The sequence below is a fragment of the Ursus arctos genome, unplaced genomic scaffold, assembly GCF_023065955.2.
Source record: "Ursus arctos isolate Adak ecotype North America unplaced genomic scaffold, UrsArc2.0 scaffold_7, whole genome shotgun sequence".
NCBI classification, from domain to species: domain Eukaryota; kingdom Metazoa; phylum Chordata; class Mammalia; order Carnivora; family Ursidae; genus Ursus; species Ursus arctos.
This window is the reverse complement of record NW_026623089.1, coordinates 29,988,601-30,015,964: the sequence shown is the minus strand read 5'-3', so window position 1 is coordinate 30,015,964 and position 27,364 is coordinate 29,988,601. Positions and strand designations below refer to the sequence as shown.

Genomic DNA, 27,364 nt, shown 5'->3' with positions numbered 1-27,364 from the left:
AGAGAATAAGTAAATAGCTTTGGAATCAGACACACCCAAGTTCCAATCCTATCTCTGTCATTTCCTAGCTTTAGGACCTAGGGAAGCTGCTTCATTTTTCAGAGCCGGGGCCTGAATGGAGAACGTAAATGTAAATAATAAATGTAAATAAATACAAATAATAAATGTAAATAAATAAATGCAAATAAATAATAAATGTAAAATGGAAATAATAAATCCTCCCACCTAGGACAGAGTCCTTTTTCCCTTTCACTCCCGTGGCAGACATCACTAATCAATCCCTGCACTCCTCCCACGGAGTGCGGACCAGCGCTGGAATCTTCACTGTGGCCTCAGGCCAGTCCCTGTCCAATTTGCGGAACTGGTGCAGAGCACAGCACCTATTGTCGCTTTGGTCTTGGCGTAAAGGAAACACCACAGATAAAGTACTCACACATAGTAAAGTCTTTGTCCCAGAGAGACCCTCAATAAATAGTACCTATTGCTATTACCATGTTAAATACACAGATCCTTTGTAAGATACACTATGATGTCAGAGACTAACACATGGAGAAGGTGAGTCTTACCAACGGAGAAAACCCAGTGAGATTACTGGACGAATGAAGCTCAGGCGGTGATGCCGGGGGCCCCAGAAGGCTCTCTGGGGGGGGGGGGTGCCCGCCCACTCTGGCCCTGCGCACGCGAGTGTGGGCAGAGAGCAGGATGTCCCGGGAGCGCGCAGGGTCCCAGCTGCCGTGCCTCTGGCCTGATACCTGCTCGGCCTGGAGCTGGGACGCGGGGAGAGAATGCTCTGCACCCAGCCCCAGCCCAGAAGTAGGGTGGTCCTGTCCCGGCCCACTGCTTCCTCTTTCTGTCAATTGTGGTAAAAATATATACAACACCGAATTTGCCATTTTGACCATTTTAAGCGTACGGTTCGGTGGCATCGATCAGTGCAATATGGTGCAACTCCCACGACTATCTGGCTCTGAAACTGCATCACCCCCGTACCCACTAAACAGAGGTCCCCGTTCCCTCCTGCTCCCGGCACCTGGAAGCCACCTTTCTCCTGCCTGTAGCTGCGGGCCTACCATCCTGTACCTCCTATCAGCGGAATCACACAGTATTTGTGCTTTAATGTCTGGCTGATTTCCCTCAGCAGGTCTCCAAGGCTCGTCCGCGTCTGTAGTGGCTGCCAGAGTTTCCTTCCTTCCTACAGCTGAGCAAGATCCCAGTGTATGGAGACACCACATTTTGCCCAACTTGGGTCGTTTCTGCCTCTCGGCTCTTGAGTGAAGGAGGCCGCTGTGCACGTGGGCGTACAGGGTACCTGTGCGGAGTATCCGCTTCCAGTTATCTGGGATACACACTTAGAGTGGAACTGCTAGGCCACAGGGTAATTCTGCTCTTAGCCTTTTGAGGAACTGAACACACTGCTTTTTAAAAATCCACATGGTACCGCCAGCTAAATGGTTTCAGAAGCAATTCGACATCGAAGAACACCAGTTCTTGGGGCAGTAAATGTCCAGAGCTTATCCCCCACCCTGTGAAGTCGGTGGCTTACGAGCATGGGCTTTCGAGACCGAAGACTCTAGCCCCTACCAGCTGTGCAACTCTGGGCAAGCTTCTCACATTTTCTGGGCCTGTTCCTCGCGTGTAAAATGGGAGTCATTGTACCCATGCTGCAGGAATGCTGGAGGGGTAAATCGGCCGCTGCCGTCCATCCGGGTCGTTACCACTCTCATGACTGCTTACGAAGAGCCGTCCTCACACCCATTGCTGGGACTGAGAAACAATGAACGTGTAAGGGTCTGAGATGGGGAGTGTTTGACGTTCACGAGCTCAATTAGTTTCAGGCTAAAAGCCATAAACTCTGCCAGTCTCAGGAGGTGGGGGGGAGGGGGTCTCTCTCAGAATCCAAGTTCTGTTTAAATCCAAAAAGGCCTCGAGAATCGGGCCGCTGTTACTTACAGGTGAGACAAGGAGGTCGCGTCTGTGAAGATGCCCTCTCGGAGGCTGGAGATGTCATTGCCATGCAGGGACCTGAGGAGAGAGGAGGCCGTTGGTGACTCCTCCAGGCACAGAGACTCAAGAACCGATGGAGGCATGTGTCATGCTTATCCATGGGTCTCTCCGTCAGTGCCAGAAGGGAGATGGCCACCGGCTCAGAGACCAGGCCCTGCTGGCCACTGGCAAGGGAGGGGGAGCCCCTCATAATCCAAGTAGACAGCCCTGCACCCCAGCCCTTTTGGGGGAATCGTTTTTGCCATCACATATTACCCAAAGCACCATTTCTGTTGACACAGGAAATGGAATGAGTGTGCGGCCCGGTGCCCTCCCTCCCTTGGCCAGCGAGCCTGAGGGCTAGGCTCCCCCTTGGTAAAAAGGTTACTATGGCAAGCCATAGGTTGATGGTAAAGAATGTCCCCGTGCCCCAGGCTGGGCTGCTGGAGGGTCCCACATGGAGCTTCAAGAGGGCTTCCTAACAGGCATGACAGTGGGCTTTGATCACAGGGCAAAAATCTTCCTGTGGGAATTCTTAGAAAAGGTTCACAAATCCCTTGCGAACATTCTCCACCTGAACCGGAAACTCACATGCAAACAAGGGGCTACCTTATGTTGGATGCCACCCCCCACACACACAGCTCCCCCAAACACAACATGGGGCGGACAGCAACCCCCCATTTCTCAGAGTTTCCCATTCGTTCTTCAGCCTCCGTGAGGGGCTTGAACGAGCACAGATGGGCCTCGCATCTTGGGACACTACTGGCCCTGCTGGGGCCACAGAAGTGGAGACAGTTGTGCCCACCACGTGGGCCGTGGGGCCCTCCGTGGGCTGGATTTTCACGGAGGAATGAAGAGCAGGGAGACTTACAGCAGGCGCAGGGAGCGCAGCCCCTGGAAGGCCAGCGGAGGGATGCACTGGAGGGCGTTGTAGCTGAGGATGCTGTGGGAGGAGAGGGAGGGCGAGGGAGGAGAGACCAGGACAGGGAGGGGCCGGCACCAAGTTAGCGACCGGCCCCCGCCGGCTGGCTCAGCAGCAAAATGAGGGACGCCTGAGCATGGAAGGGGGTAAGGGCTGAGCCCTGGACTAGTAAGTCCTGTGACCCAGCTGTGTCCCCCAACCCTTTTATGCCTCCGTCAGTTCCCCCAGATGCAGAGTAGGGACAAAACCAATGACAACTTGATAGGGCTTTTGTGCAGCTAAGGGGAGATGGCCCAGGTGAAACCCTCAGCTTCCCTGTGAAGTTGCCCCTGACCAGGCCCTGCCTCACTCCCGGAGCAGACAGGTGGGCCCGGACCACCTAATGATGTGCCATGAAGAAGCTATGACAGTGTTGGGAAGGCTCTGTGACCGCGCCCCCCCTCCCCCACCCCTGTCATAAAGATGGGTACTGAGGCCCTGTAGGGTGACAGAACTTCCCCAGGGTGCTGTAATTAAGTCCCTAAGCTGGGTTTTTAAGTCAGCTTCTCAGTTTCCTGGGTCCACAGGCTACACCATTCTCTCTCAAGGCTTCCAAATAAACGGATCCATCAAGGGCAGAAAGGGAGGTTGAGAATAAAGGAAATGATACTCATAAAAGCCCCAAATGTACATCCAAGGACTGACGGACACACAGCCATAGAGTGGGAGACCACTGCTCACTGACCAGGGCAAGGAACGACCCGTGCAGTGACAGGGAGGAATTTCAGAGTAACTATGCTGGCTGAAAGAAGCCAAAGAAAACAGAGTATTGCTGGAGGATTCCATTTATGTAAAACTCTGGGCGGCGCGAACGCATCCATAGAAAGCCGACGGCTGGCGGCCTGGGCCGGCAGTGCCAGGGTGGGGGTGGGGGGCGGAAGATGGGCTGTCACAGGGCGCAAGAGACTTCTGGGGGTGTTGGAAGCGGTCGCCATGTTGATTGTGGTGATGGGTCCATGGATGGGAACATAAGTCAGGATGTAGCCAATTGTGGGCTCTAAGTACGCACAGCTGAGTGTATATTAACCACACCTCAATTAAGCAGTTTCTAAAACAATGAGAGCCGGGAGATGCTCCTGTCCCAGGAGCGGGCTCTGTGTCCCCTTGCAGTGGCCAGAATCACTGAGGCCAGGCTGCCCAGCCCCAGCACTGTGGACTGTTCTCTGCTGGGTACTTAGCAGCAACCCTGGCCAGCGGCTCCTCCTGCCCTCCCCTAGCCGTGATCCCCAAAACCGCTTCCGACATGATCAAATGTCCCCTAGAGGGCGGAATCACCCCAGTTGATGGCAGCTTCACACACAGGCCCAGGAAGACTCTGAAATGGGACCCAGTGGGTGAGTAGACCCAGCGGGCAAATAAGCACAGGTGGGGAACCGAGAACCAGCATTTCATGGCCTTGGGCCCACATTCTGCTCCTGGAGCGGGGAGGTTCTGGCGGTCATGACCCAGTCCTTTTTTCTGGGTCTCAGCTCTACTGTTTTGTGGGTATTGGACCACAGTAGAATCCAAGGGAAAGTTCTTCAGTTCTTGGCACATTATCTATAAAGTGAGGTGTTGAGAAGGTAAGCGCGATACCCCTCTTAAGCCGCAGGCCAATAGAAGGGATGCTTGCGATACTTTCCAACCAATTGCTGGGAATGTAATTAAAGCAATCATTAAAATAGCTCAGACTATGGGCATGAAAACGTTCAAAGGTCGCTGTATACAACAGTCCAAACTGGAAACAACCCAACTATCCAGCAATAGTAAAATGAATAAGGAAAATATGGCAAGTCTTACAAAGGAATACTATACAGTAGTAAAAATGAACAGACCACAGCTTCCCACATGAGTGGATCTCACAAACACAATGGCAAATAAAAGAAGCCAGATAACAAAAAAAAATATTCTGTATGATTCGATTAATATAAGGTTCAAAAATGGGGAAAGTGAAATATGCTTGTATAGAAGAGCGTATGTAGATGGCAATACTATAAAGAAAATCAAAGAGTGATCACCATAAAAGTCAGGCTAGGCACTGCCTGGAGATGGGAGGAAGGGGGAATGATCAGGAAGGGATGGGGCGACTTTTGGGGTGCCGTGTTCTATTTTTTTGCCTTAGGTATTCACACATGGGCCAGATTTATAACTATTTGTCAAATGGTACATTTATTTTTTTTTGCATTTTTCTGTATAAATTTTTCTGTATATTTTACAATTTAAAAATTGGGTTTTTTCTTTTCAGCCGGCAGGCCCTGGCACGCCCCCTGGTGGTGATACTGCGAGTGACCAACGGGGCTTGGGGAAAGCCTCAGTGGCCAGAGCGTGTGTGCCCTCCCGCCCCTGGACTCACAGAGTGGTCAGCTGGCTCATGTTGGTGAAGGAGGAATTGCTCAGGGAACTGATCTTGTTGTTGCTCAAGTCCCTGGAAAAGACGAAAGCATCATTGTTTAGAAAGAAAGAACCCCACCCTGCTCTCCCCTCCTCCACGCTGCCCGTGGCCCTCCCTCAGGCAGCTGGGGGGCAAGAGGGGGGCAGCAGAGAGGGGCATTTGGTGCACGATTAGCTACAGCGCCCTGCTCTGCTCCCCGAACTCCCACTACATCCCCGGGGCTGCCTGTCTCCATTTCCTGACCCCCACCCCAGTCTTCTGCCCCCTTCCACCCTGGAAATGCTCCCACTGAGGAGATGGGCTGCCTCCGAACTACCAGACCTCCTGGGCTCTGTGCTTTCTCCTCTTGCTACCACTTAGCTAGCTCCTTCCTAGCCCTCCCACAATCCAACGGGGGAGACAGTAACCACGATTGTTCAAATGAAGGCACAAGGTCTCTGAGTGATGAAGCACACCCAGGGTCACAGCTGATACCCCTCTTCTCAACCCTCTTGCCTCCCCGTCATTCCTTCCTCAGACCCCTGACTGGCTTCCCATACTCTGCCCCGCCTCCTTGGCCGGACCTTCTCAGTCTCTTGGTGAAGCTTCTTTCCAAGCCAGCCCTACCTTGCCAACCCTCTCCCTGTTGTCCGTTCTGGGAGCCTGGGGGACACTCCAGGCTTCCCTCCCACCACAGGCAACAGTGCCCTTCTCTGCGGGCCCAGCAGCCCTGGCTTATGAACCCCCCTCCAGAGACACTCCAAGAACAGTCCACGTCTTGTGTTTCTCCCCCCACCCACCCAGTCCACAGCCCCACAGCCAACCCAGAAACTGTGGCCCCACCACCTCCTCCCTCTCAGCCTCCACCTCCACCCTTTCTGCTCACTCAAGCCATCTCTCCCAGCTTCTGGCTCAGGTTCGACCTCATCTCTCACCTGCAGCTTTGCCCCTTTCGATCCACACGGGCGGGCACCACCACCATCTTTCTAAGACACAAATCTGACTAAGTCACTTCCCGGCCAAATCCCGCAATGGCTCCCATTTGCCTAAAAAATGAGCGCAGACACCGGCTAGGTGCTCTGGGCTCTGGCGCACCTCCCCCTCACCTCCTCCCGACGCCTGGCGTGGATTTGCTCCTTCCTGAAATTCTCTTGCCCCTGTTCCCTCCGCCCACTGGTGAGTTTGCCTCTGCCCCAGTCCGCCACACAGAGTCCATCACCCCCGGCTTCCAGCCACACCCCTAATGTGCGTTTCCCTCTGTCGGAACACTCATCAGTCCCATGACTTTATGTGCCCCAAGTCTCTCTCTTGCCCCCCCAACCACCTTCGGGGGAGGGGCCATGACTTAGGGGCCTTCACGTCTCCTCACTTCGTGCAGCTCTTGGCTCAGGAAATATTTGTAACATGAAACCATACGCCCTGCCTTCAACTTCTCTTGGTGAGCATTCCTCTAACATTGTTCTTGGACACACTGAGGTTCTTCACTGACACTCAGCACTCTGGGTGGCCCCTCCTGGTGATGGGCAAGGACTGGCCCCACACCAGTCCTCTCTCCCTCCTCTTCTCCCAGGTGTATCCAAGCCACCGGCCCAGCGGCTCCAAACAGACCGGAGAAAAGCTGTCTACGTCGTTGCTACTCTATCACCAGCCACCGAGTCACTGCCCTCCATCCCCTCCCCACATGGGAATAGTCCAAACACATCTGCTAGGTCTTTAGCAAAGACAGATACCCCGGAGCTTCCCGATTCTGGAAGCCAGTGCTACTCAGAGTAGCCAGCCCCTGAACTGAACGTCCCACAACCAGGAACTTCTGCCAAAGTCCAAATCACTTACGACACTAAACACACAATGTAGTTTAGCTCACAGCTTTGTCATAGTAACACTTTCTCAGTGAGGGAAGCAAGACATTGATTTGCATCTGGTGCAAGTTTCTTGTCTAATTGTGGACCCATTACAAACAGTTCTCTAGTGACCACTGGTCCGTAGACCACACCTGAGGAGGACTGCTCCAAGCCCAACTAAGAGGGAATGTTATCTGGACTTCTGGGGAGAATCTGGCCCATGAGCAGACCAAAACAACTGAAGTGAGGTGTTAATTAGGCTGCGAGGTTAAGAGGAACTGAAGTTATTCGGAGGCTTATCTCATATACTTTCATGGGGTGCAAAGCGTCAAGGGTGGAAATAAAGAAAAAGATGTTAGCCTAAAGAAAAATTTAAGTCACAGACGTGTATTTGTAGCTGCCATATTTCATGTTTGGTTTGGGGGCCATGGTTGGACTGAGTTTTCCATCAGTCTCTTCAGCTCTGGCTCCTTCCTTTGGCAGGATGACCCTCATTGACAATCATTCTCAGCCCAGAGGGAGGCTTGGGGTGACGCGCTGGGCAGAAGAGGACAGGGTCCGACCCAAGGGAGCCTGGAACATGCCATTCCCATGCATGACCACTAGGTGGCAACACAGCTCTATGCACGGACATTCGGGAGGGAATGGGCAAAATTCAAAACGGAATCAGCCAGAAGTGGGGTGGTAGGGAATTCCAGGAAAGCTAGAGCCAGTTGGTTAGATACCAGGGGGGGCCCCTCGCCTCTGAGGCAGGCCTGGGATCCTCAAGAGGCCTGGATACTCACACAAGCTGCAGGTACTTGAAGGTGGACAGCTGTCCTGGAACCAGTGTGAACTGGTTCCCGTCCAAGTAGCTACAGGAGAGGACACAACAGTTAGCTGGCGCTGGGAAGCCTCCCCTGTAGCCCAGCCCTCCAGCTCCTCCCCTCTCCTCTCCTCCATGCAGGCCACACAATTGGCCCAGAATCGCTAACTTGGGGAGAAAATAGGCAATTTCTTAAGCATTTGGGTAGGTGCCAGCCAAAGAACTTGGTAAAAGCACTGGGACACAAAGCCTCCCTTGGCTTCCTTCCTGCCCCTGCCTCACCCGCTCAGCCTCCTCCCTGTTGGCAGGCACCCCCAGGGCTCACTCCTGGGCTTCTCGCCCTCCCCTCTCTACCCTGCGGTTTTCCTGACCAGACAGGCCCGATCTGCACATTAGTCCCTCCCAGGCCCACCTGCCCAGACCTTCGCCAGCTAGCAGGGCCCCCTCTCCACCCACTGGCAAGGTGCGTGAGGCTGGTCCCATGGAAGCCCCAGACCCAGACTGGCCCAAACCTGAGCTCGGGGCTTTTCCACGCAAACTGGCTTCCTCTGACTCCATCAGCATCACACCCATGTCCTAACCACCCAGGCTCAGGACCCTGATGGTGATTCTCCTACTCACTCAACAGCTCCCCAGGGCCGCTGACTCTCCCGCCTACCAGTCGCTGCTCATTTGCTGTGTTCCAGACTCACATCTCCCCTGACTGCACACCGTCACCCACGCCTAGACTCCTGCAGCCGCCTCTGTCTGTTCCTCCATCTTGGCCTCCCTTCTGGGACCCACTACATACACCGCCACCCAAGTTGTCCTCAAAGCCAAGCCCACCAGAAATCCTTCTAATGCTTCCGAAGCTTCCCCATGTCTACAGGGTGGTGCTTGGCATTCAAGATGCTGTGAAGGTCACCTACCTGCCCCCAGCCATCCTTGCTAAGCAGTGACCCAAGGACGAGGAGCTGAAACCCCAGCTGGCCTCCCTGCCCAGGACCCCCAGCAACTACAGCCCTCTTGATGGCTCGTCCCCACCCTCCAAAGATCCAGAGCAGCAAAATCAGGGTCTTACTTGCTCTGACCCAACAATGGTCATACAAAGTGACTTCCCACCCATTGCATGTGACCCTCTCAACCACTCTTGTTAATACACCTCAGTGGCCCCATTTGACAGCCGGGAAAACAAAGGCTTAGAGCAATCGAGTGATCTTCCCAGCCTCTGAACTTCAGCAACCTTGGTCAAAGAAGGCGGGCTGTCCCACCTGTCCCATTATGCTCAGGGTTATGAGGCACCAAGGAAAACGGTCACTAACAGGATGACAGGAAACTGGGCAAGGGACAGGGTGGTGGGTCACAGGACAAGGAGGACAACGGTGGTTGATATGCTTGTGAGGAGATAGGCGCCTTGCTGGTAATGAAAGAAATGCAAATGAGAACCTCACTTCCCCACAGGGAAAGAAAAGCACAGCTACGGAGGCCTGGAGGGACCAGTCCCAGGGGACAGGAGGAGTCAGGGACTGACCACAAACTTATCTGGGGGTGTCTGTTGAAGAAGCCAGCTCTCCGTCTCTGTCTGTCGCACGCACTGACATCCACACCCCCACATAAGCTCAGATACCACATCCAAATCAACGAAGGTTCTAGCACCACGACGCCCAGTGTTGATGGGGGGGCAGGGGTAGTGGCAGGAGGAAGGCCATTTCCACACCCGGCCAGTATGGGTACAAAGACAATGACTTTTCTGGAAGGCCATCATGCAAAAGGCAGCAAGAGTCCTAACAACGCATCGCTCTTTGACGAGCAGCTTCACTGACGGGATAGTCACCTCAGCACTATTTATCATCATAATTCAATTTAGTAAAAAATTTGGAAACAATCCAACAAAGGGGTATTTGTTATACAGATCATAGTAGATTCATGGGGTGGAATAGTAGGCAACCAGCAAAAATAAACTTCTGGGGACGCCTGGGATTGGTCCTGGCTCAGGTCATGATCCCAGGGTCCTGGGATCGAGTCCTGCACCGGGCTCCCTGCTCAGCAGGGAGCCTGCTTCTCCCTCTGCCTGCCGCTCCCCCTGCTTGTGTTCTCTCACTTTCTGACAAATAAGTCAAATCTTAAAAAAAAAAAAAAACCACCACTTCTGTGAGAGCTGTCATGAGAGAAGGGGACGCTCAGGAGGTGATGTGAAGTGGAAAACGTCCGTCACTTCTTATTTTAAAAGCAGGCATCAGCCGAGAGTGAGAAAGCACTCAGTGGGTGACTCATGCCATCAGGTGACTACAGAGGCGTGTCAAGCAGAAGCTCAAAGCCTTCTTGGAACCAGTGTTTTCTGCAACGCCCTAACTCCAAGCCCTAGTCAGCTACTCTCTGCTCGAGGTGACCTGTCCCCCTGATGCCAGGCCTGGGGCTACTTACAGTTCGGTGACATTCTTGGGGATGCCCTTGGGCAGGACCTGGAGATGTTTGTTGCTGCATCGGACCACGGTGTCCAGGCAGGCACATTCCTGGGGGCACTGGGGGCGGGGCAGGCAGCCCCCCTCCTCCTGGCCTGGGGAGGAAGACCCAAAGCCACGTCAGTGAGGGAACAGGCCTCCTTAGGGCCTCTTGCAGTCAGGGCCCCGCCCCACGGTGCCTCAGAAGACTTTCTCTGACACTCTCTCAGGCACCAGTAAGTCCCTGCTTGGCTGCACCCCTTCGTCACCAGGAACAAAGCCCCTTGGACCTGTTTTCAGGTTAAGATGGGTCGTGGGTCAATCTCTTCTGCCTCGGATCCGAGGTGGACGTAGGCATGGCACAGAAGGAGGACGGCAGCCGCATCATTTCTAGTACGTGCCAGATGCTGTATCGAACATCCCCCTTTAATGCTAAAGGAAAGGGGGCCACTAGCACCGCTAGAATGCAGCACCATGAGGACAGAGACTGGTCTCTTTCTGCTTCTTTGCTCCCAGAAGGAGCCCAGCCCCTAGAAAAGAGCCTGCACACAGGAGCCCTCAAAATAGATCGGCTGAACGAATAAAGGAAGGGATGTGTACTTTACTGAGGTCTGGAGAGGTCACGTAACCTGCTCAGCTCAGAAGGCTGGTCAGAGGCAACGCGGGGTCTATACCTGCGTCCAGCTGACAGAATCAGCTCCTATCACACCTCCATCACGGATTCACTCATGCATTCAGTAAATATTGTTGAGAGGCTCTGTCTGCCTTCCTCTCTTCCTTTCTGAGTGGGTGCAGGAGTAATAAGGACACCAGGGTCAGAGTGGCCGAGGGCACTAGGAAGCAGGTGACCATGACCATCCGGGAGGCTGGCTGCGGGAGGCACCCTGCAATACGGATGAACTCCCTGAATCCTCAGAACAGCTCTCTGGCGGATGGGCTACCAGCCCAATTTAGAGATGAGGCAACTAAGGGCAGAGTGGTTCAGTAACGTGCCCAGGCCCCCAGCCTGGAAAAGGTGGCACAGGCCTGGGACGGAAGCCGGCTACCCCCGGAGCCTCCCTCTCGACCGCTCCGGTCTACGGCCTCCTGGCAGCAACAGCTCAAAACATCACATCCTTTCACCTCGAGGAAGTTCTCCTAAGGGGGTAAGTTGAAGACAGTTGTCTACCAGGATGTTCCTGGCAGCATGAGGCATAAGAGCAGAACTCTGGAAGTGTCTAAATGCCAAGAGGCAGGCTGATTAAATCCATTACAATACTCTCCAGGCAATGACAAGCATGTTGAAAACGTCCACATGGGTGGTACTGCGAGATCCTGTACGCGTCACACGTGTGTGCACACGCGCACACACACACACACACACACACCAGACTTCAGGAAGGTCACAAAGCGGAATAGCGACAGGAGTCATTCAGGGCCGGGAAGCAGGAGCAGTGGACACACTGGTGATTGTTTTACTCTTCTGGATTGACCACTGTGGCTTGTTAAGGAAATGATGCCTCACTTTGTAATAAAAATAAAAAGAGGTGGCGCCTGGATGGCTCAATTGGTTAAGTGTCTGCCTTTGGCCCAGGTCATGATCCCAGGGTCCTGGGATCGAACCCCGCATCGGGCTCTCTGTTCAGCGGGGAGTCTGCTTCTCCCTCTGCTCCTTCCTGTCTGCTCATGATCTCTTTCTCTTTCTCAAATAAATAAAAATCTTTAAAAAAAAAAGAAAAAGAAACTGTTTCTTGGGGAAATAATAGTGTTTTTATTTTATTTTATTTTATTTTATTTTTAAAGATTTTATTTATTTATTTGACAGAGAGACAGCCAGTGAGAGAGGGAACACAGCAGGGGGAGTGGGAGAGGAAGAAGCAGGCTCATAGCGGAGGAGCCCGATGTGGGACTCGATCCCGGAACGCCGGGATCGCCCTGAGCCGAAGGCAGACGCTAAACGACTGCGCTACCCAGGTGCCCAATAGTGTTTTTAAATATACTTAATGGCATAAGAAAATGCCCAAAATATGTAGTTAGGTTTAAACAGAAACAGAATTTTTGGGTTGGGGGGATGGGTAAAATAGGCGATGGGGAATTAAGGAGGGCACTTATCGTGATGAGCACTGGGTGATGGATGGAAGGGTTGAATTTAAAATTAAGTTAAATTTTTAAAAAAAGAAACAATTTTTTTCAAAGACCAGCAAGTCATTATTATATAAAATGATATAAAAATATATGAGTAGTATGGAATTTTTTTAAAATAGGACATAAAATTGCTCTAGAAAAATCCATTGATTTCGTTTAGAAAAATACCCTGACCATCTTTCTGGGTGTGAAAGTTGAAGCTCCTCACTCAGGACCACCCTCATCGGGCCTGGATGGACCAGTCTGGAAGCAGCTGTAGGGAGGGCTAGAGGAGGCAGACCCAGCAGGCTGGAAGCGGAAGGTAGCGGCAGGGCTCAACAGCAGGGACAGCCGGGTGGGGCTGCAACCTTGCTCTGTCACCATGGGTAAAAGTCTGCCTCCAACAGCTGTCCTGTGCGCGCGGAGCTCTGCGGGGAAGTCAGGGGACGGGGCTACATTCTGCACGTGCAGGGGAAGAAGGGCGGGGCCTCAGGAAAGAGACTGGGAATCGCATGAAGCAGACCTGAGTGTGAGAAGTGACCGGTTTCCCACAGGGAGGATAGGGGCCTGGGAAGGTCCCGCTGCCCCTTGTAAGCCTGGAGCCCTGGGCATGGCCAGGAGGCAGGTCCCTCCCTGCGTTAGGCACACTTATAGAAAAAAATACGCTAACATGTGAACTGTGGTGTTTTTCTAAGGGATGGAATAATAGGTAACGTTTCCTTCTTTTATCCAGACTTTCCCATTTTTTAAACAATAAGCATGTTATTGTTCTTAAAACTGCACGAAGCCGCCGCCAGGCAGGGGCAGGTGCAGGACGAAGAGGGGGTCTCCCTGCTCCCCGCCCCACCCCAGGACCAGGGCCTCCCCCTCCCCACGGGAGCCCTCCTCTCCAGGGCTGAGCAGCCCGCCTCGCCCCTCCTGCCCCGGGGCCCAGGCTCACCTTCCTCACACCTGAAGTCGGGGAAGGCCACGTCCTGCAGGGGGATCTGCCGCAGGAAGTCTGGGTTCTGGCACCGCGGGTTCCCGGTCACGATCTTCCTCCGCCGCAGCCAGTCGCCCAGCCAGGCCAGTTGACAGTTGCAGTTAAAAGGATTGGCCAGAAGGTTTCTGGAAGAGGCGGCCACGTGACCACCAACACACCCTGCCAGGCGAGGTTTCCCCGCAAAGCCCTGTCGTGCCGCCACATCCCGGCAACGCGGCCACACGGCACTCCTTCCCAGACGGCCGGCAGTTATGAAGACGTGGCATCCTGACACAGTGGGACCCCACGGGCCACGAGGCCCTGACACCCCCCGGTGAGTCTAAGTAACGACCCTGGGAGGGCGGGTGGCCACTGGGGTGCGGGTGCCGAGCCAGAGCCGCAGGCCCGCCCACCCCCCCAGCCCGGACTTACAGCGTGGAGAGGGCCTGGAGGGTGTCGAAGGCCCCGGGGGAGATGGTGGCGATCTGGTTGTCGTAGAGCGAGAGCAGGCGGACGTTGCGCAGGCCCGTGAAGCTGTCGTTGTGGATGCAGCTAATGCGGTTGTTCCGCAGCATCCTGGGGGGCGGGAGGGGGGCAGCCCGTGCTGTGGCCTGCGGCCCCCACAAATTCTCCTCTTGAGGCAGTGAGCCGAGGTTGAGGGCCACAGCACCCAGACTCCACGCACCCATGCTCTCAAGACCCTCCCCCCAGACGCTCTCCTGTCCATCCTGCCACCACCTTCACTCCCTGGGTGTCCAGGGCACCCCCAGGCCATGCTCCACATCAACCCCCAGGGACACCTGCTTAAAACCGATACCCAGTCGTGTTCCTGTCCAGCCTGAAGCTCCAGGGGCCCCCAAACTCCCCACAGAATAATGTTTCCCATCTTTAACGTGACCTGCGGGAGCCTGTCTCACAGCCCCGGACCAGCACCTGACCACCTCCCTAGAGAGCGACACACTCTTGATTCCTCTGGCCTGCAGGCACGCTGTCCAGGCCCGCATCAACACGCCGTTCCCTGGCTGTGGTTTCCTTCTACAGTGACCCCTTTCCTCATTTGTATCTGCGCAAGTCTCTGTTCACCCTCAAAAACCTGGCTCAATTCCCTTCCCCAACTAAAAACAAAACCCGGCTTGACAAAGAATAGGCAATTCACAAAAGAAATTAAAATGGCTTATGAAAGTTGATTTAAAAATGTTTAAACTTACGAATGATCAAGGACACAGAAGCATATTGAATCTTTGTCTGACAAATTGCAAAATAACTAAAAATATAATAATAATGCCCAGGGTCGGTGTGGGTGAATGGGCACTTTCACACTCCGGCCGGCAGGACAGTGACTCGGGGCCTCCTGGAAGTGAGAGGCACCAAAGGCCCTAGAGGACCCTTCGTGCTCTCATCCAGCCAGGCTTTTAGGAATGTATCAAAAGGGAAGAATCCTGGAGGGGCACAGCATTTCACAATAAAGATATCAATCACAGCATTGCTTATAACAAAAATTAAAATAGCCCAGATTCCCAGTAATTCTGTAATATGTAGTCCTTCAAAATGATGTTGTAAAAGCAACTTTAATGATACGTACAGGTGCTCCCACTGTGGTTAAGGACAAAGCCGGTCACTAAATAAAAGAGATCCTCGGATTCCATTCTGAAATACCTACATGTAAGCATGCCGTGTGTGGGTGTGCGTGTGCGTAATGCCAGTTCCATGTGGATGCACAAGACTGGAAAGTGGCCGACACCCACAGTAACAGCGGCCATTCGCGTATGGTGGCGGGGTTCTGGCATTTCTTCTCCTGTGCCTGCACTGTGGCTCACGTGCGCCCCTGGCTCTGCCCCAGCACCGGCCCTGCCCCTCTCCTCCGTCCCCCTCCAAGCCTTCCTCACAGGGAACCCAAGTGCTGAAGAGCCCACGACACCCTCATTCAAGGAATACCTGGCCAGGGTGAGGAAGAACGGGGCAGCCCTATATGCTCAGCCTGGGAAAACAGCCACACTAGAGTCACATGTGACAAAAGCAAGTGGCAAAGCACAGCACAAAGAGAATCCCCTTTTTGTAAAACAAACGAACAGAAAAACACAGGAACCCCACAGGGAATCCCTTCATATATTCATTTCCTTTACACAAATCCCGTGGTATGCGCTCGGAAACAGCTCGATAGCCTACAGCAGGGCGGGGATTGAACCCCAGCCACGTGGCGTCTGGAGCTGTGCTCCCAGAGAGGTAGCCGTTAGCCACGTGTAGCTGCTGAGATTCAAATTAATTACGATCAAATGAAATTCAGAGTTTTGTGTCTCAGTAGCACTAGCCACACGTCAAGGGTGCCAGAGCCACGCCTGGCTCCTGACTAGGCAGTGCGCACACGGGACACTCCTGTCACCGCAGGAAGTCCGGCCGGACAGCGCGGTCTGTTGCACACGCTGAAGACCTACATGGTCATCGGAAGAGCTAGCGCTGCCTGGGTGGAGAGAGGGGGCTCCCTGCAGCATTTCTGGGGGGGGGGGCCAGGATCCTACTGAGTCCCGATGCCGGGTTAGCTCTGGCCGGGCTCTGGGTCACAGGATCCAAGAATCCCAGGGATAACGGGCCATCCCTGCTCCCCGTCTGCGCCGGCTGAGTCACCTCAGCAACGTCCCCGCCTTGGGGCCGTCCAGCCCTCCTGCTTGTGTCCCTGCTGGCCACTCCAGAACTAGACACATGTGCGTGCTCTTGCAGCCTGATCAGAGGGCGGCGAGAGGGGAACCTCCAAAAGGGCCCGCCTCCACTCACCCCTTCACCAGGCATCGACCCCACCCCCCAGGGAACCGCAGTTAGCAACATCTGATCACTTGCCCCACCGCGGTCAGGGTCCTCAGCTGTCCCTCGCCTCCTGCAAGCTGGGGGCTGGGGGACAGTCTCCCATCCTCTCGGTGCAGACACCCACGCTCTGGCTTGGGTTTGCCTGTGCCAGTCCAGTCCTGCTCCCTGGCCCGCACACTCACAGGGTCCTCAAGCCGTCCAGGCCTCGGAACATGCCGCCCCGAATGGACTCCAGCTGGTTGGCGGTCAGATGCAGCTCGCTCACGGAGGCTGCGCCCTCGAAGGCCCCATCTTCGATTTCCGACACCTTGTTGTTGCTCAGATTGCTGGACGGGAGGCAGCGGAAGGATGATGGAGCTGAGGACCCCGCCCTTCCCCCACCCCACGGCCTTTCTGCACCCACCCCCCGCATGGGAGCCCTGCCTCCCACTGAGAGCTCCCCCACACCCAGTATCTGCCTTCTCCCTCCCCAGCTAGAGCCCTGACTGCAACCTGCCCCCAATGGGTAACTCACATCTTCTTCAGATGAGTGAGTTTTTTAAATATCCCAGTGGCCTCCAGGATGGAAATCTCATTGTTGTTTAATCGTCTGTAAGAGGCAATGAAGAGAACTTACACGTTCATAAATGACAGACATTAGAGTACCTACCAAATTGAGAATATTTGGGGCTTAAACAAAGGGGTTCCCAGAAGAATTTATCTGGCAAGGCAAACTGAGCCTACGTCAAAGGAAGGATGGATGGGAGTGCTGGGGGGTGAATGGGGATATTTTTAACATTAAAAATGCCACGAAAATGTACATACACCAATGACAGGTATGTGTGGCTAGCTATTCATGCACACGCATACACGGGCACGAATTTATATTCTTGAAGAAAGGAAATAGTTAAAGGATTAGCTTAAGATCCAACCTGATCTGATGGGATCACATCCCCCGGAAGAAGGCAAAAGCATGACTGAGACAAGCCACCCCTGGCTCAGGCTGCCGACCTGCCCGTGGGCCAGAGATGGCTGCAAGGGTCTGTAGGCTGTGAGTCGGAAGCAGAGGGGCTGCAGGGGTGGGGAGCCACTTCCTGCCATGCCCGTGCCTGCCACGCTGGGGTCACCCGTGCTCCCCAACAGAGCTGGGCCAGAGGAAAAGCCAGAGAGGACAGAGGAGGGCTAGTGGGGCTGGGGGCAAGTGAGGGGTGCGGAGGGCAGGGGCCTCACAGCTCAGCCGTGGACTGGGGGATGCGCTCGGGGATCTTGGTGAGCTTCAGGCTGGAGCACTCGGCCAGGCTGGCCTCACAGCGGCACTTGTGCGGACAGACGGCGTCGCTGCTGCACTCGCTGCTCAGCTGGTAGTCCTCCGTGCCTGCAGGGACGGGGCGGGAGGGCCAGCTGAGGGACCCAGGGCAGGGCCTCCCTGGCCCCCTCGGCCTGCTGCCCCTGCCCACCCACTGCCACCACCCCGCCCGGGCTGGCCTCGGGCACCCCCATTCTCCTACCTGGAATGAAGTACTGCTCTTTGGCTGGGGAGAGAAGCAGAAACACCATGAAGCTGGGATCCTCTAGGACTTGGGGGAAGAGCCCAGGCCCCAACCGTGCTGCCCAGGAGAAGGCACCCCGGGAACAACACTGGGGTCCCAAATCCGGGCTCCAGAGTCCACCTGCCCAGCACCCAGGTGAGAAGGCCTTGCTAATGAAGCACAGATGTTCCCTGACCAGGCTGAGACCCCCCAGTTAAACCCCCTGGGGAGCGTCAAAAACACAGGAACGCTCATGGGCAATGGCCCGAGACGGGAATGGGGCCGAGAGGCATCGGGTCGCTGACCAGGATCCAGGCTCAGAAGCCGACTCACACTATCCCCATCCCGTTTCTACTGCCCCAGAGCCTGGAGGCAGCTCTCTCACTGAGGAGAGTTCCCAGGCTTCCTGAGTCTGACAGCAGTAGCATGACGGCGAAAGGACCTGGGAGCAGAGGAACCTGGGTCCTTGACCGGGCAGGCCTCCCTCAGGGACCTTCGGCCAGCCCTGCTCTTCCCTAAGCCTCCGTACAAGGCACAAGGCGGAGTGGGGCTGGCAACGGATCAGAGCCAAGGCTATGGTTTGGGAACGACGCCCTCCGGTGAGGGTCTGGAGTGGCCTAGGACACGCCGCTGGAGCCCTTCAGAAAATATCCCCCGTCCCTGAGCTGACTGAAGACAGGCAGGCAGGTGGACAGATGGACAGGGGGTGAGCGGGCAGCCACCTGAGCAGCGGAACTTCTTGCTCTTGATCTGCCCGATGCGCTTGTTGGCGAGGCGTCGGGGGCTGGCGCAGCGGGCCCCGCTCGTCTCAATGGGGTTGGTGCGCAGGAAGTCCGCCAGCCACTTGAGGTTACAGTCACAGATGAAAGGGTTCTGTGCCAGATGCCTGTCCAGTGGGGGCAGAGTGGGGATCAGAGACAGCGCTGCAAACCCGTGCTGACTTCTGCCTGGATGGGGCCTCGCTGCTCGCTGGTGGCTTGGGCCACCGCCCAGGTACGCCACCAACTACGGAGAAGTCTTGCCAGAGCATGGCAGCAGGGAACGACCTCTGCAGGCCCTGGAGCTTCCGGCTGTCCCTGCTACACGCCCCCTGCAAGCCTCACTCTGTCCCCGGTCCATCTACTCACCCGTACCCCCCCGGGGAACATTTCCCAAACAGGAGTGGAGGCAAGAGTGACCTGGAGACTGGCCAGACCACTCCAGCCTTCCATGGGTGAGGGGACAGAACGGGTATTAGAGCCCAGGACTGACGGTGCCCAAAAGCCTTTGTTGTAGGTGGTCCCTTCCCTGCAGCCTCTGGCAACAGCAGCTTCTCTCCATAGCCCAAGGGATGGGGCCGGAGGTGGCAAGGCTGGTCCTGCAGCTGGGGTGGGCATGTCTCAAAGTGCCCCCTGCAGCCCCTCACTTATGGGAACTTCCATTCCCACCCCAGGCCATGAGGGCTGCTCCCCCCCCACCCCCCGCCGCCAGACCATTTCAGACCCTGTCTTTAGACACAAGGGAAACTCAGAAAGCAGGCCTGAAGAGCTAGTTATTGGGAAAGCACTCATATTCTCTTGCCAGGCTGCCTGTGTGACTAGCAGGATAAATACAGGGAGGGGACACCTGACAGGCAATGCTGACTGTAGGAACCTGGGATGCTCTAAGCGACCACATGGGTGTCTTTCCCATTCGTGGGCCCTCCCCACCCCAACAGGCTCAGATCAGCCACATCTGAACCACCCCAGCAGCCAGCGCACCTGCCTGTGTCTTGGCCATCACAGCACTGGGCGTGCCCCGCTTTCTAAACTGAAACAGTCAGAGAAAACTATTTCTGTACCCGAGAGCCAATGCTTCTGCATGGAAGTACAGGAAGTCAGAGCAGGGGCCAGCTCAGAGGAGTCGGCATGGACGGCCGCTTCTGCATCTGATGCCACCAGTTCAGGCCATCTACTTACTGGCCTCAGCCCAGGGCCCTGATGGGGCTCCAGGGCTATGCAAACACTCCTGGGCTCCTCTTCCTGCTTGGGCTACTTGGCTGGAGCCTTCTCTGCCCAGATGTCCCTGCCACTCCCCTGGGCCGTGTCCTCGCTTTCCTGCCTGAGTCCTGGCTCCTGTCAGCATCACCAGGTGGGCCAGGCCCCTCGTACCCCTTCCGCATGACTGGACATTTGTCTCCCCGTTTAAACCGTCAGTCTGCACAGAGAAGACGTGTTTGCTGATGCCCTGTGGCAGAGTCCATTGATGACCTAAAATACATTAGGCTCCGGGGCCTGCTCTGGGATCCGCCCAGCCGCTCAGCCCCATCTGCCTATGCGTCACAGCCCGGCCTCTACCTGAACTAATTGCTTCCCTTTATCACAATCTCGGTAGAGAACTCTGTTTAAAATCAATCCAATTATGTTGCTCAGGCATGTATTAAAATGTTCAATGGGCGTGGGGTAGAATATATCCTTTTTAAGAACAGGTTATTTGTGTCAAAGCCAATTTATAAAAACTTGAATCACCCACAGAGACAAGTAGCTTAAGTATTTGACACAAATTGGAATTTTTAACAATCGCAAAGAGCAGGGAGCTGAGAAGGGAAAATGCTCGGGAAAAAGGAAAAGAATACCTGCTTGGGAAATTATCATCCTGTTAAAGGCACACCCGGAAACGAGCTGCATGGGAGGCCACGCCGCTCCCCCCATGAACCTTTGTGAGAGAAGAAGGCGGCAGGGAAGGCTGTATTCTCAGTGTCCTTCTCGGAATACGCATTAAGAAGTCACAGCTAGAAACCTTTCGGGGCAGATCCTCAGCATCATTAGTCAAATTAAACCCACAACGAGACACCACTTCCCGCCCACCTGAGCGGCTGTAATCAAAGAGACAAGTGATACCAAGTATGGGCAAGGATGTAGAGAAACTGGAACCCTTATAATACGCTGCTGGTGGGGGTGTAAAATGGGATTTACAGCCACTTCGGAAAACTGACAACTTCTTTAAAAGTTAAACATAAATTTCCTATGTGACCCAGAAAGCCCACGAGAAATGAAGACATTTGTCCACAAAAAGATTTGTAAGCAAATATTCACAGCAGCGTTCCTCATAATGACCCCAGAGTGGAAATCCAATGTCCATCAACTGGGACGGATAAACACAACGCAGTCAATCCATTCAGTGGGAAATCACTTGGCCGTAAAAACCAAGAACCAAGTACTGATACACACTGCAATGTGAATGGACCTCAAAAACATGAAAACTCAGTCACAAAAGATGGTATAACACGATGATTCCATTTTTTTTTTTTTAAGAGAGAGAGCAAGGGTGGAGTGGGAAGGGGCAGAGGGCGAGAGAGAATCTTTTTTTTTTTTAAGATTTTATTTATTTATGTGACAGAGAGACAGCCAGCGAGAGAGGGAACACAAGCAGGGGAGTGGGAGAGGAAGAAGCAGGCTCCCAGCGGAGGAGCCCGATGTGGGGCTCGATCCCGGTACGCCGGGATCACGCCCTGAGCCGAAGGCAGACGCTTAACGACTGCGCTACCCAGGCGCCCCATGAGAGAGAATCTTAAGCAGGCTCCACATCCAGTGAAGAGCCTGACTCAGGGCTGGATCACGACCATAAGATCATGACCTGAATAGAAATCAAGATCCAGATGCTTAACCAGCTGAGCCACCCAGGTGCCCCATGATGATTCCATTTTTATGAAATGTTCAGAAAAAGCAAACTATAGAGACTAATAGATTAGTGATTGCCTGGGGATCAGCTGGAAATTGGGACTGACTGTAAAATGGACACAAGGGATTTTAGGGAGGTGATGGAAACATTCTAAAATGTGATTGTGGTGATCGTCGAACAACTGTAAATATACAAAAAAATCATTGAGTTGTATACTCAGAACAGGTGGGTTTTGTGGTATGTAAGTTATACCTCATTAAAGCTGTTTTTTTTTTTTTTTAAACTGAAAAATCTCTTGGAGTAAGGAAAACGGCCGCAAAGTCAGGAGTGGGGCCCAGGCACTCGGCCATAGATCTCGGAGCTACGGACAGACAGATCAAGCAGGATGTGGGGGGGTTAAATCTGCTCAGGCCTGACCCATGACTCAGTCCAGGCATTTAACCCTTCAAACCTGTAATGAGAATATCTGATTATTCCTGGGTCTGTGTTTCTTTTATTCTGGTTCCAAACTGTACTCTGGTTGTTAATATGTAATAGTCGTTGATGAAAGTCCGGTTCTGCTCTCCCGCCTTAAATAATGAGGTCTATTCTTAGGGAAAAAGCACAATTGAGGGGAAAGCTAACTAAATTCTCAGGGAAGGTGCAGAGACGTCTGAGACCAAATCCCTGCTCTATGAGATGTTGTGTGACCTTGAGTGAGTCCCATGACCTCCCACATCAGTGCCCTCATCAGTGAAGTCGGGACGCTAGACCAGATGTGCACCGGCCGTGGTGAGTGTTCAGGAGGATAACACATGGAACAAGCCGCGGCCTGGCCCTGGCTCAGAGCTCGGCGAACCGCCGCGACTACTGTCGTTCTGAGTGTCCCACTATTTCTGTCTCGCCTGTGGGAGGACTCCTGTTCCTGCGCTCTGCCCCAGCTCTGTGCCTCACTAGTGCCTGCCGGCAGTGGCCAGGCTCTCAGGCCCGGTGTCCGGCAGGCAGAAGCTCTGAGATCCAGCCAGATGAAGGGACACAAAGACAGAGGTCACCCCCAGGAAGCATAAGCCACGTGATGTGTTCCCTCTCCTTCCAGCCTGAGATGGAGACAAGCTCCTCACACAAGACCCTCGGTCCCGGTCCCCATCCCCATGGCTTTCCTGCGTGTGGGTCCCCGGCCTGGAAATCTCCTTCGTGCATTTCTCTGGGACATCCCACCAGCTGCACAGAATCTCCACCTTGCCCATGTCTCCCTGTAACTTCTGACCTCACATACATGGCAAGATCGCCCTGTCATCTCCATCTTCCTCTCCCTGCCTCTCAGTAGATTAATTAGCAGGACGAGGCTGTGGGCGGGCACGTGAGCTTTAATAAGTTTGTCTTCGTGGCTAACGTCCTTGCTGACGCGCAGGGTGCCCAGGGAGCAGGAGTTGAGCCTTTTCTCTGACCTGTTTCATACCTGTGCTGGCCCCTCCATGAGGATATTATCTGATGGAGTGTGCCATGCAGGAGATAAACGATGGCCATGATGAAATTAATAATAAATGCCCATTAAGCAGGCATTTAAGAAGCACTTACAATGAACTCAGTTCTGTACAAACATCCCCTTTTATCTCCTAATAGCCCTATGCAGAAAACAGTATCCTCATTTTATAAATGAGTGAACTGAGGCCCAGAGAAGCTAATTAACTTGACCGGGGTCACACAGCCAATAAGAGACATAGCTGGGAGTTGAACCCAGGATTATCCAACCCGAAGTCTGTGCTCTTTCTTCCGTAAGAGGCCACTCCTGGTGAGCAAAAGGCACAGGGCAAGACAGCTGCCTGTCCCCGGAGGCTATCACTTCTCCCTAGGTCCTCCCACTGGGACCAAGGGGAGGAAGGCAAGAGGGCACTCACAGGGTCTGGATGGCCCGCAGGGAGGTGAAGGTGCCCTTGGCGAGGCTCTGGATCTTGTTGTCATACAGGGAGAGAAGTGAGAGGTTCTGCAGATCCTGGAAAGCATCGGGCCGGACGCAGTTGATCTTGTTGGCATTCAAGAGCCTGTAGGCAGACCAGGGCCAGGTGGTGAGGGGAGAGGCGCAGAATCGGCTGCATCAATTTGCCCTGGGCGCCTCCCTGGCACCAAGCATGCACCGTCTTGGGCAGAAGTGCCCAGTGCGGGCACAGGGAGCCTGGCCCTCTGGATGTCCACTCCATAGGGGAAGCCGAGAACTCCGACTGCCCTCTCTGTGCAAGGGACCGTCCTGCTCCACCAGCTCCTCTCCTTTCAAGGAGCTGCTACGAGTGCTCACAGGCTTCTTGGGAAGCAGAGAGCACAGTGGTCAGGCCACCTCCCAAGGGCATTTTGGAGGCTCCCCTCCTTTCCAGAGTCTGCTGGGCTTCCAGGCAACTGAGATAGGGCATTGAGGTTCTACTCCTCTTGGATCCTGGGAGCTCTCATGTTTCAGGGAGGCTGATCTGGGTCCGATGTCCCCCTGTAGGAGACAACTCTGTCCCCAGCCACGCTGACCTCCTCAGGAACACAGGCTGGATCTCAGGAGCCTCTCAGCTCAGGTGTCCCGCGATCAGCTTTGACCCTGACCCCCCCTCCCTTCCTGGCCTCGACAGAGCCCCAGAGTCCTTCGCGACACCCCCAGCTCTGCCATCGTCCAAGCTCCTTGCCTCATTGAGTCCCATACCCCAAAGAGGCTGGCAAGGCTAGTCTGAGAGGCCAGAGGAATACTAGCCCCCTCCCTGGGCGCCACCCAGGGACACCTGCAGATGGGTCCTTACAGGAGCTGTAGGGTGTACAGGCCTCCAAACACACCCCGGGGGAGGTCTGTGATCTTGTTCCCATACAGGACCCTGGAGAAAAAAGGCAACAGAAAGAGAGAGTAAGGGGACAGCCCACCAGGTGGGACATGACTTTGCAAGTGGCACCCACACAATGGCACCACCTCTAAACCATTCACGGGGCAGAGCATAGGGGTGGAGGGCTGTTGTAACAAATCGCCAGCAGGTGGCAGTAAAGTGTGTTAAGACAGGGTCCTCCGCTTGTAGTCTGCAAAAGGTACCCTATGGGCTAGAGACAGCCGTGATCCCCACTACTGCAGGAGCGGCCCCCCAATACCCGCTCTCTGCCTCACACATGGAACCCACAGAAGCCCGCAAAGGGGCCCTTTGGGGAACTTCGTGGGAAATTAAGCTGGCCCCAGATGTAAAAGGAGACTGTTCAAAGAGGAGAAAATCCCATGGGCAGGATAATTAACATATTTTCAGAGAATTACAGGAAAAAACCATGAATGCCAGACGGCATGCACAGAATGAGCTCTGACTTCAAGCAACAGATAACACACCAGAAAGAAAGAGATCAAAGTTCATCTGTGCGGAGGTCTAGGCAGTGGGGGTGCAAGTGGGTTTCTTCACCTTAGTTCTCTGCGTTGGGCAGGAATTCCGTGTATGATTAGGAAAAAAGCAAAGGTTCCAAAAAGCCATGCAGGCATGAATGGGTTCAGGCAGAGGGTGACGTATCAACGGGGCTTGGGGACAGGGTGTACTCCATCCCCAATATTGCAAGCAGCCCCCACAAGTCGCCCCAGAAACAATTCAGCCTGTGTGAAAACAGTATGTGCTTCAAGATCCTTTCTGGAAGCGGGCATGGCAGAAGCGAAGGTCCTGCAGTGGAATTCAGGTTGGCCCGTGGGGAACTCAGTGTGGCTCAAGTAGAGGAAACAAATGGAATAAGAGCTTGGATTTTACCCAGTGAGCACCAGGAAGCCTCTGAGACAGGATCAGATCTGCATTTGGCAAGATCAGAGTGGAGGGGGCAGGGGCTGAAGCAGGGAGACCAGGTCAGGGTCTGCCAAGGTGGACACTGTCAATGAGGTCTATTAGCATGACATCAGCACGGAAGTTCCCATGTAGTGGGGAGATGGCTTTGACCAGGTATCCCTGAGCAGCAACAGGAACCCACTTAAATGGGCTATTGTCATGTTCCAATTTAGAATGAGTTTCATTCACTTCTCAGATGAGGAGCCCTGCATTTTGGCAGGCCACCTCCAGAATCTGATTTCCTCAGCCAATGATAGAGACTCATTACCAGGCTGTCGGGTACAGCTATGTAGGTTATACACTGCACAATTTAAGGGGTACCATTCACAAGGGGTCCCACCCGCTACCTCAGACTCTACTCCAAGAGAAAACAGTGCACACAAAGGCACTGAGCTGGCAGTCTCCTACATTCCCCAAGGGGGAGTTCCATCCTATTTCACTTCCCAGGCCCCTAATCTATGCAATGCTTGTGTCCAGTGCTGCCAACGATAAGCAGAAACACTCACTCCTCAGAGTAACAAATGGCCTCTACCAATGTGGGGGGCTCACCCAACTACAGGGTGCCTGAGGGCACTCTGTATAGACAAGTGCTATGGGACCTCAGACAGCGAGGGGCTAGGTGAACCTGGGGGTGCAAGCAAGGGCTCTGGGAAAAAGAGAGATGAAGTAACATTTCCAAGATGAATGTTTGTTGCTGCGTGGCATTTTGTTGATTGATGGACCCCCCCCCACACACACACACAATAAACCCTCCAGGGAAGGGAAATGGGGAGAGGAAAATGCTGTTTTCTCGTCCCCCAGCACAACTTGGAAGCGCACCTGTGATGAAAGACACAAGGTGTGGCAGATGTCACAACTGGAGCTGGGAGTGGCTGCCCTTCTAAGTGCCCTGAATAAGGTTTAGGAGCATAGAATGCTGGGCCCCAGGGGGAGGCGGGACCAACACGAAGGCTGGGCCAAGTCAGGTGACTGCAGCAAAGAATGCTGGGAAAATCCCCTTCCTGCCAGGAAGAGCATCAGAGTTGCCAGGGGCAACAGCTCTGCCTGGATTCCCTCCACCCCTTCCCAGCTGCAGAGTGCCCACCAGCGAGGAAGGGGAGCTGGGCAGAGCCTCCCCTCCAGAGGGGCCCTGGCACAGGGATGAGGGTTCCCTGGACCCTGGCAGACTTGGCACGGCTACTCACAGTGAGTTCAGGGAGCGGAGGCCCTGGAAGGCATCGGGCGCGATCTCTGCAATCTGGTTGTTGCTCAGGTCTCTACAAGGTGAGCAGGAGGGAAGATGGCTGAATCCCTCGGCAGCCACCGAGCCCCTCTTGGCCCCTCCTCCCCAATGCCACGAGAGGGCAGGCATTTCTTCGACATTAAAAAAAATGAGGGGCCAGTTCTCCCATCCACCTGAAAAGCCCCCGGCCACTATTTCCCTATGCAGTCTGAGGCTCGTGCTCAGGCCGGGCAGTCCAGCCTTGGTCCGTTCTTGGGGAAGCTTTACCCCACATCCCAGCTGCCCCCTGCACCCCCTCTCACGTCCACAATTGCTTGTAGGAGTGGCCCAGCTGAGGTGGACAGTCAGCTCCGGTCCTGTGCCAGACTCGGGCTCAACGCCACATGTAGGCCTCACGCTAACACCGTGAGGAGGTCACACCACCGCCATCCGCACGTCAGAGATGAAGCTGACAGGCAGAGCCAAGACCTGCCCCATGGCGTGGCGTGCCTGCTCCAGGCCCTTCCCTCTGCTCTATGCTGACTCCCAAGAAGCAGCGGGGACACTCACATCCTCCGCAGCTTTCTGTAGGGAGAGAAGGCTCCTGGGGGGATGGACTTGATCCCATTGAGCTCCAGGCGGCTGCAGAGAGAGAACACAGAAGGCCGGGGTCCTGACTGCTGCCTCCTGGGCTCACCGCCCCCCCACACCAGGCCCTCTGCCCCTGCTCCCATCCTCCATCTGGAGTGGATAGGCTGGCCCAGGCAGAGGAAAGGAGCTGCTGTATTTGAGCCCCCTTACCTCAGATTTTTGTGGCTGAAAGGAGCCCATAAATCAGGCTACTACTTAGAAACCGACTCTAGCAGACTCACCCAGCTGGGCTGGACAAATAGACCATAGAGGGACACCCCCTCCCAACTCTCCAGAGCTGCCCAGCTTTGGGTAGAGAGCTCAGGCCAGCCAAGGCCAGCTGTCTCTCCTTCACTTGTACAGAGGGGCCTC

General features: G+C 54.4%; 1 protein-coding gene across 1 annotated transcript in view; it reads right to left on the bottom strand.

The window, feature by feature from the left end:
• The window catches only part of SLIT1 (slit guidance ligand 1), a 161,640-nt gene that overhangs the window by 20,318 nt on the left and 113,958 nt on the right, over nt 1-27,364 (bottom strand). The window contains exons 10-25 of the mRNA XM_057308774.1: nt 26,933-27,004; nt 26,346-26,417; nt 24,124-24,195; nt 23,248-23,391; nt 18,454-18,617; nt 17,711-17,734; nt 17,433-17,577; nt 16,738-16,812; nt 16,406-16,549; nt 13,857-14,000; nt 13,404-13,570; nt 10,344-10,476; nt 7,921-7,989; nt 5,277-5,348; nt 2,855-2,926; nt 1,951-2,022 (exon numbers count right to left, since the gene is read on the bottom strand). Coding sequence (XP_057164757.1) covers nt 1,951-2,022; nt 2,855-2,926; nt 5,277-5,348; nt 7,921-7,989; nt 10,344-10,476; nt 13,404-13,570; nt 13,857-14,000; nt 16,406-16,549; nt 16,738-16,812; nt 17,433-17,577; nt 17,711-17,734; nt 18,454-18,617; nt 23,248-23,391; nt 24,124-24,195; nt 26,346-26,417; nt 26,933-27,004 — 1,641 coding nt within the window. The remainder of the gene's footprint in view (nt 1-1,950; nt 2,023-2,854; nt 2,927-5,276; nt 5,349-7,920; nt 7,990-10,343; nt 10,477-13,403; nt 13,571-13,856; nt 14,001-16,405; nt 16,550-16,737; nt 16,813-17,432; nt 17,578-17,710; nt 17,735-18,453; nt 18,618-23,247; nt 23,392-24,123; nt 24,196-26,345; nt 26,418-26,932; nt 27,005-27,364) is intronic.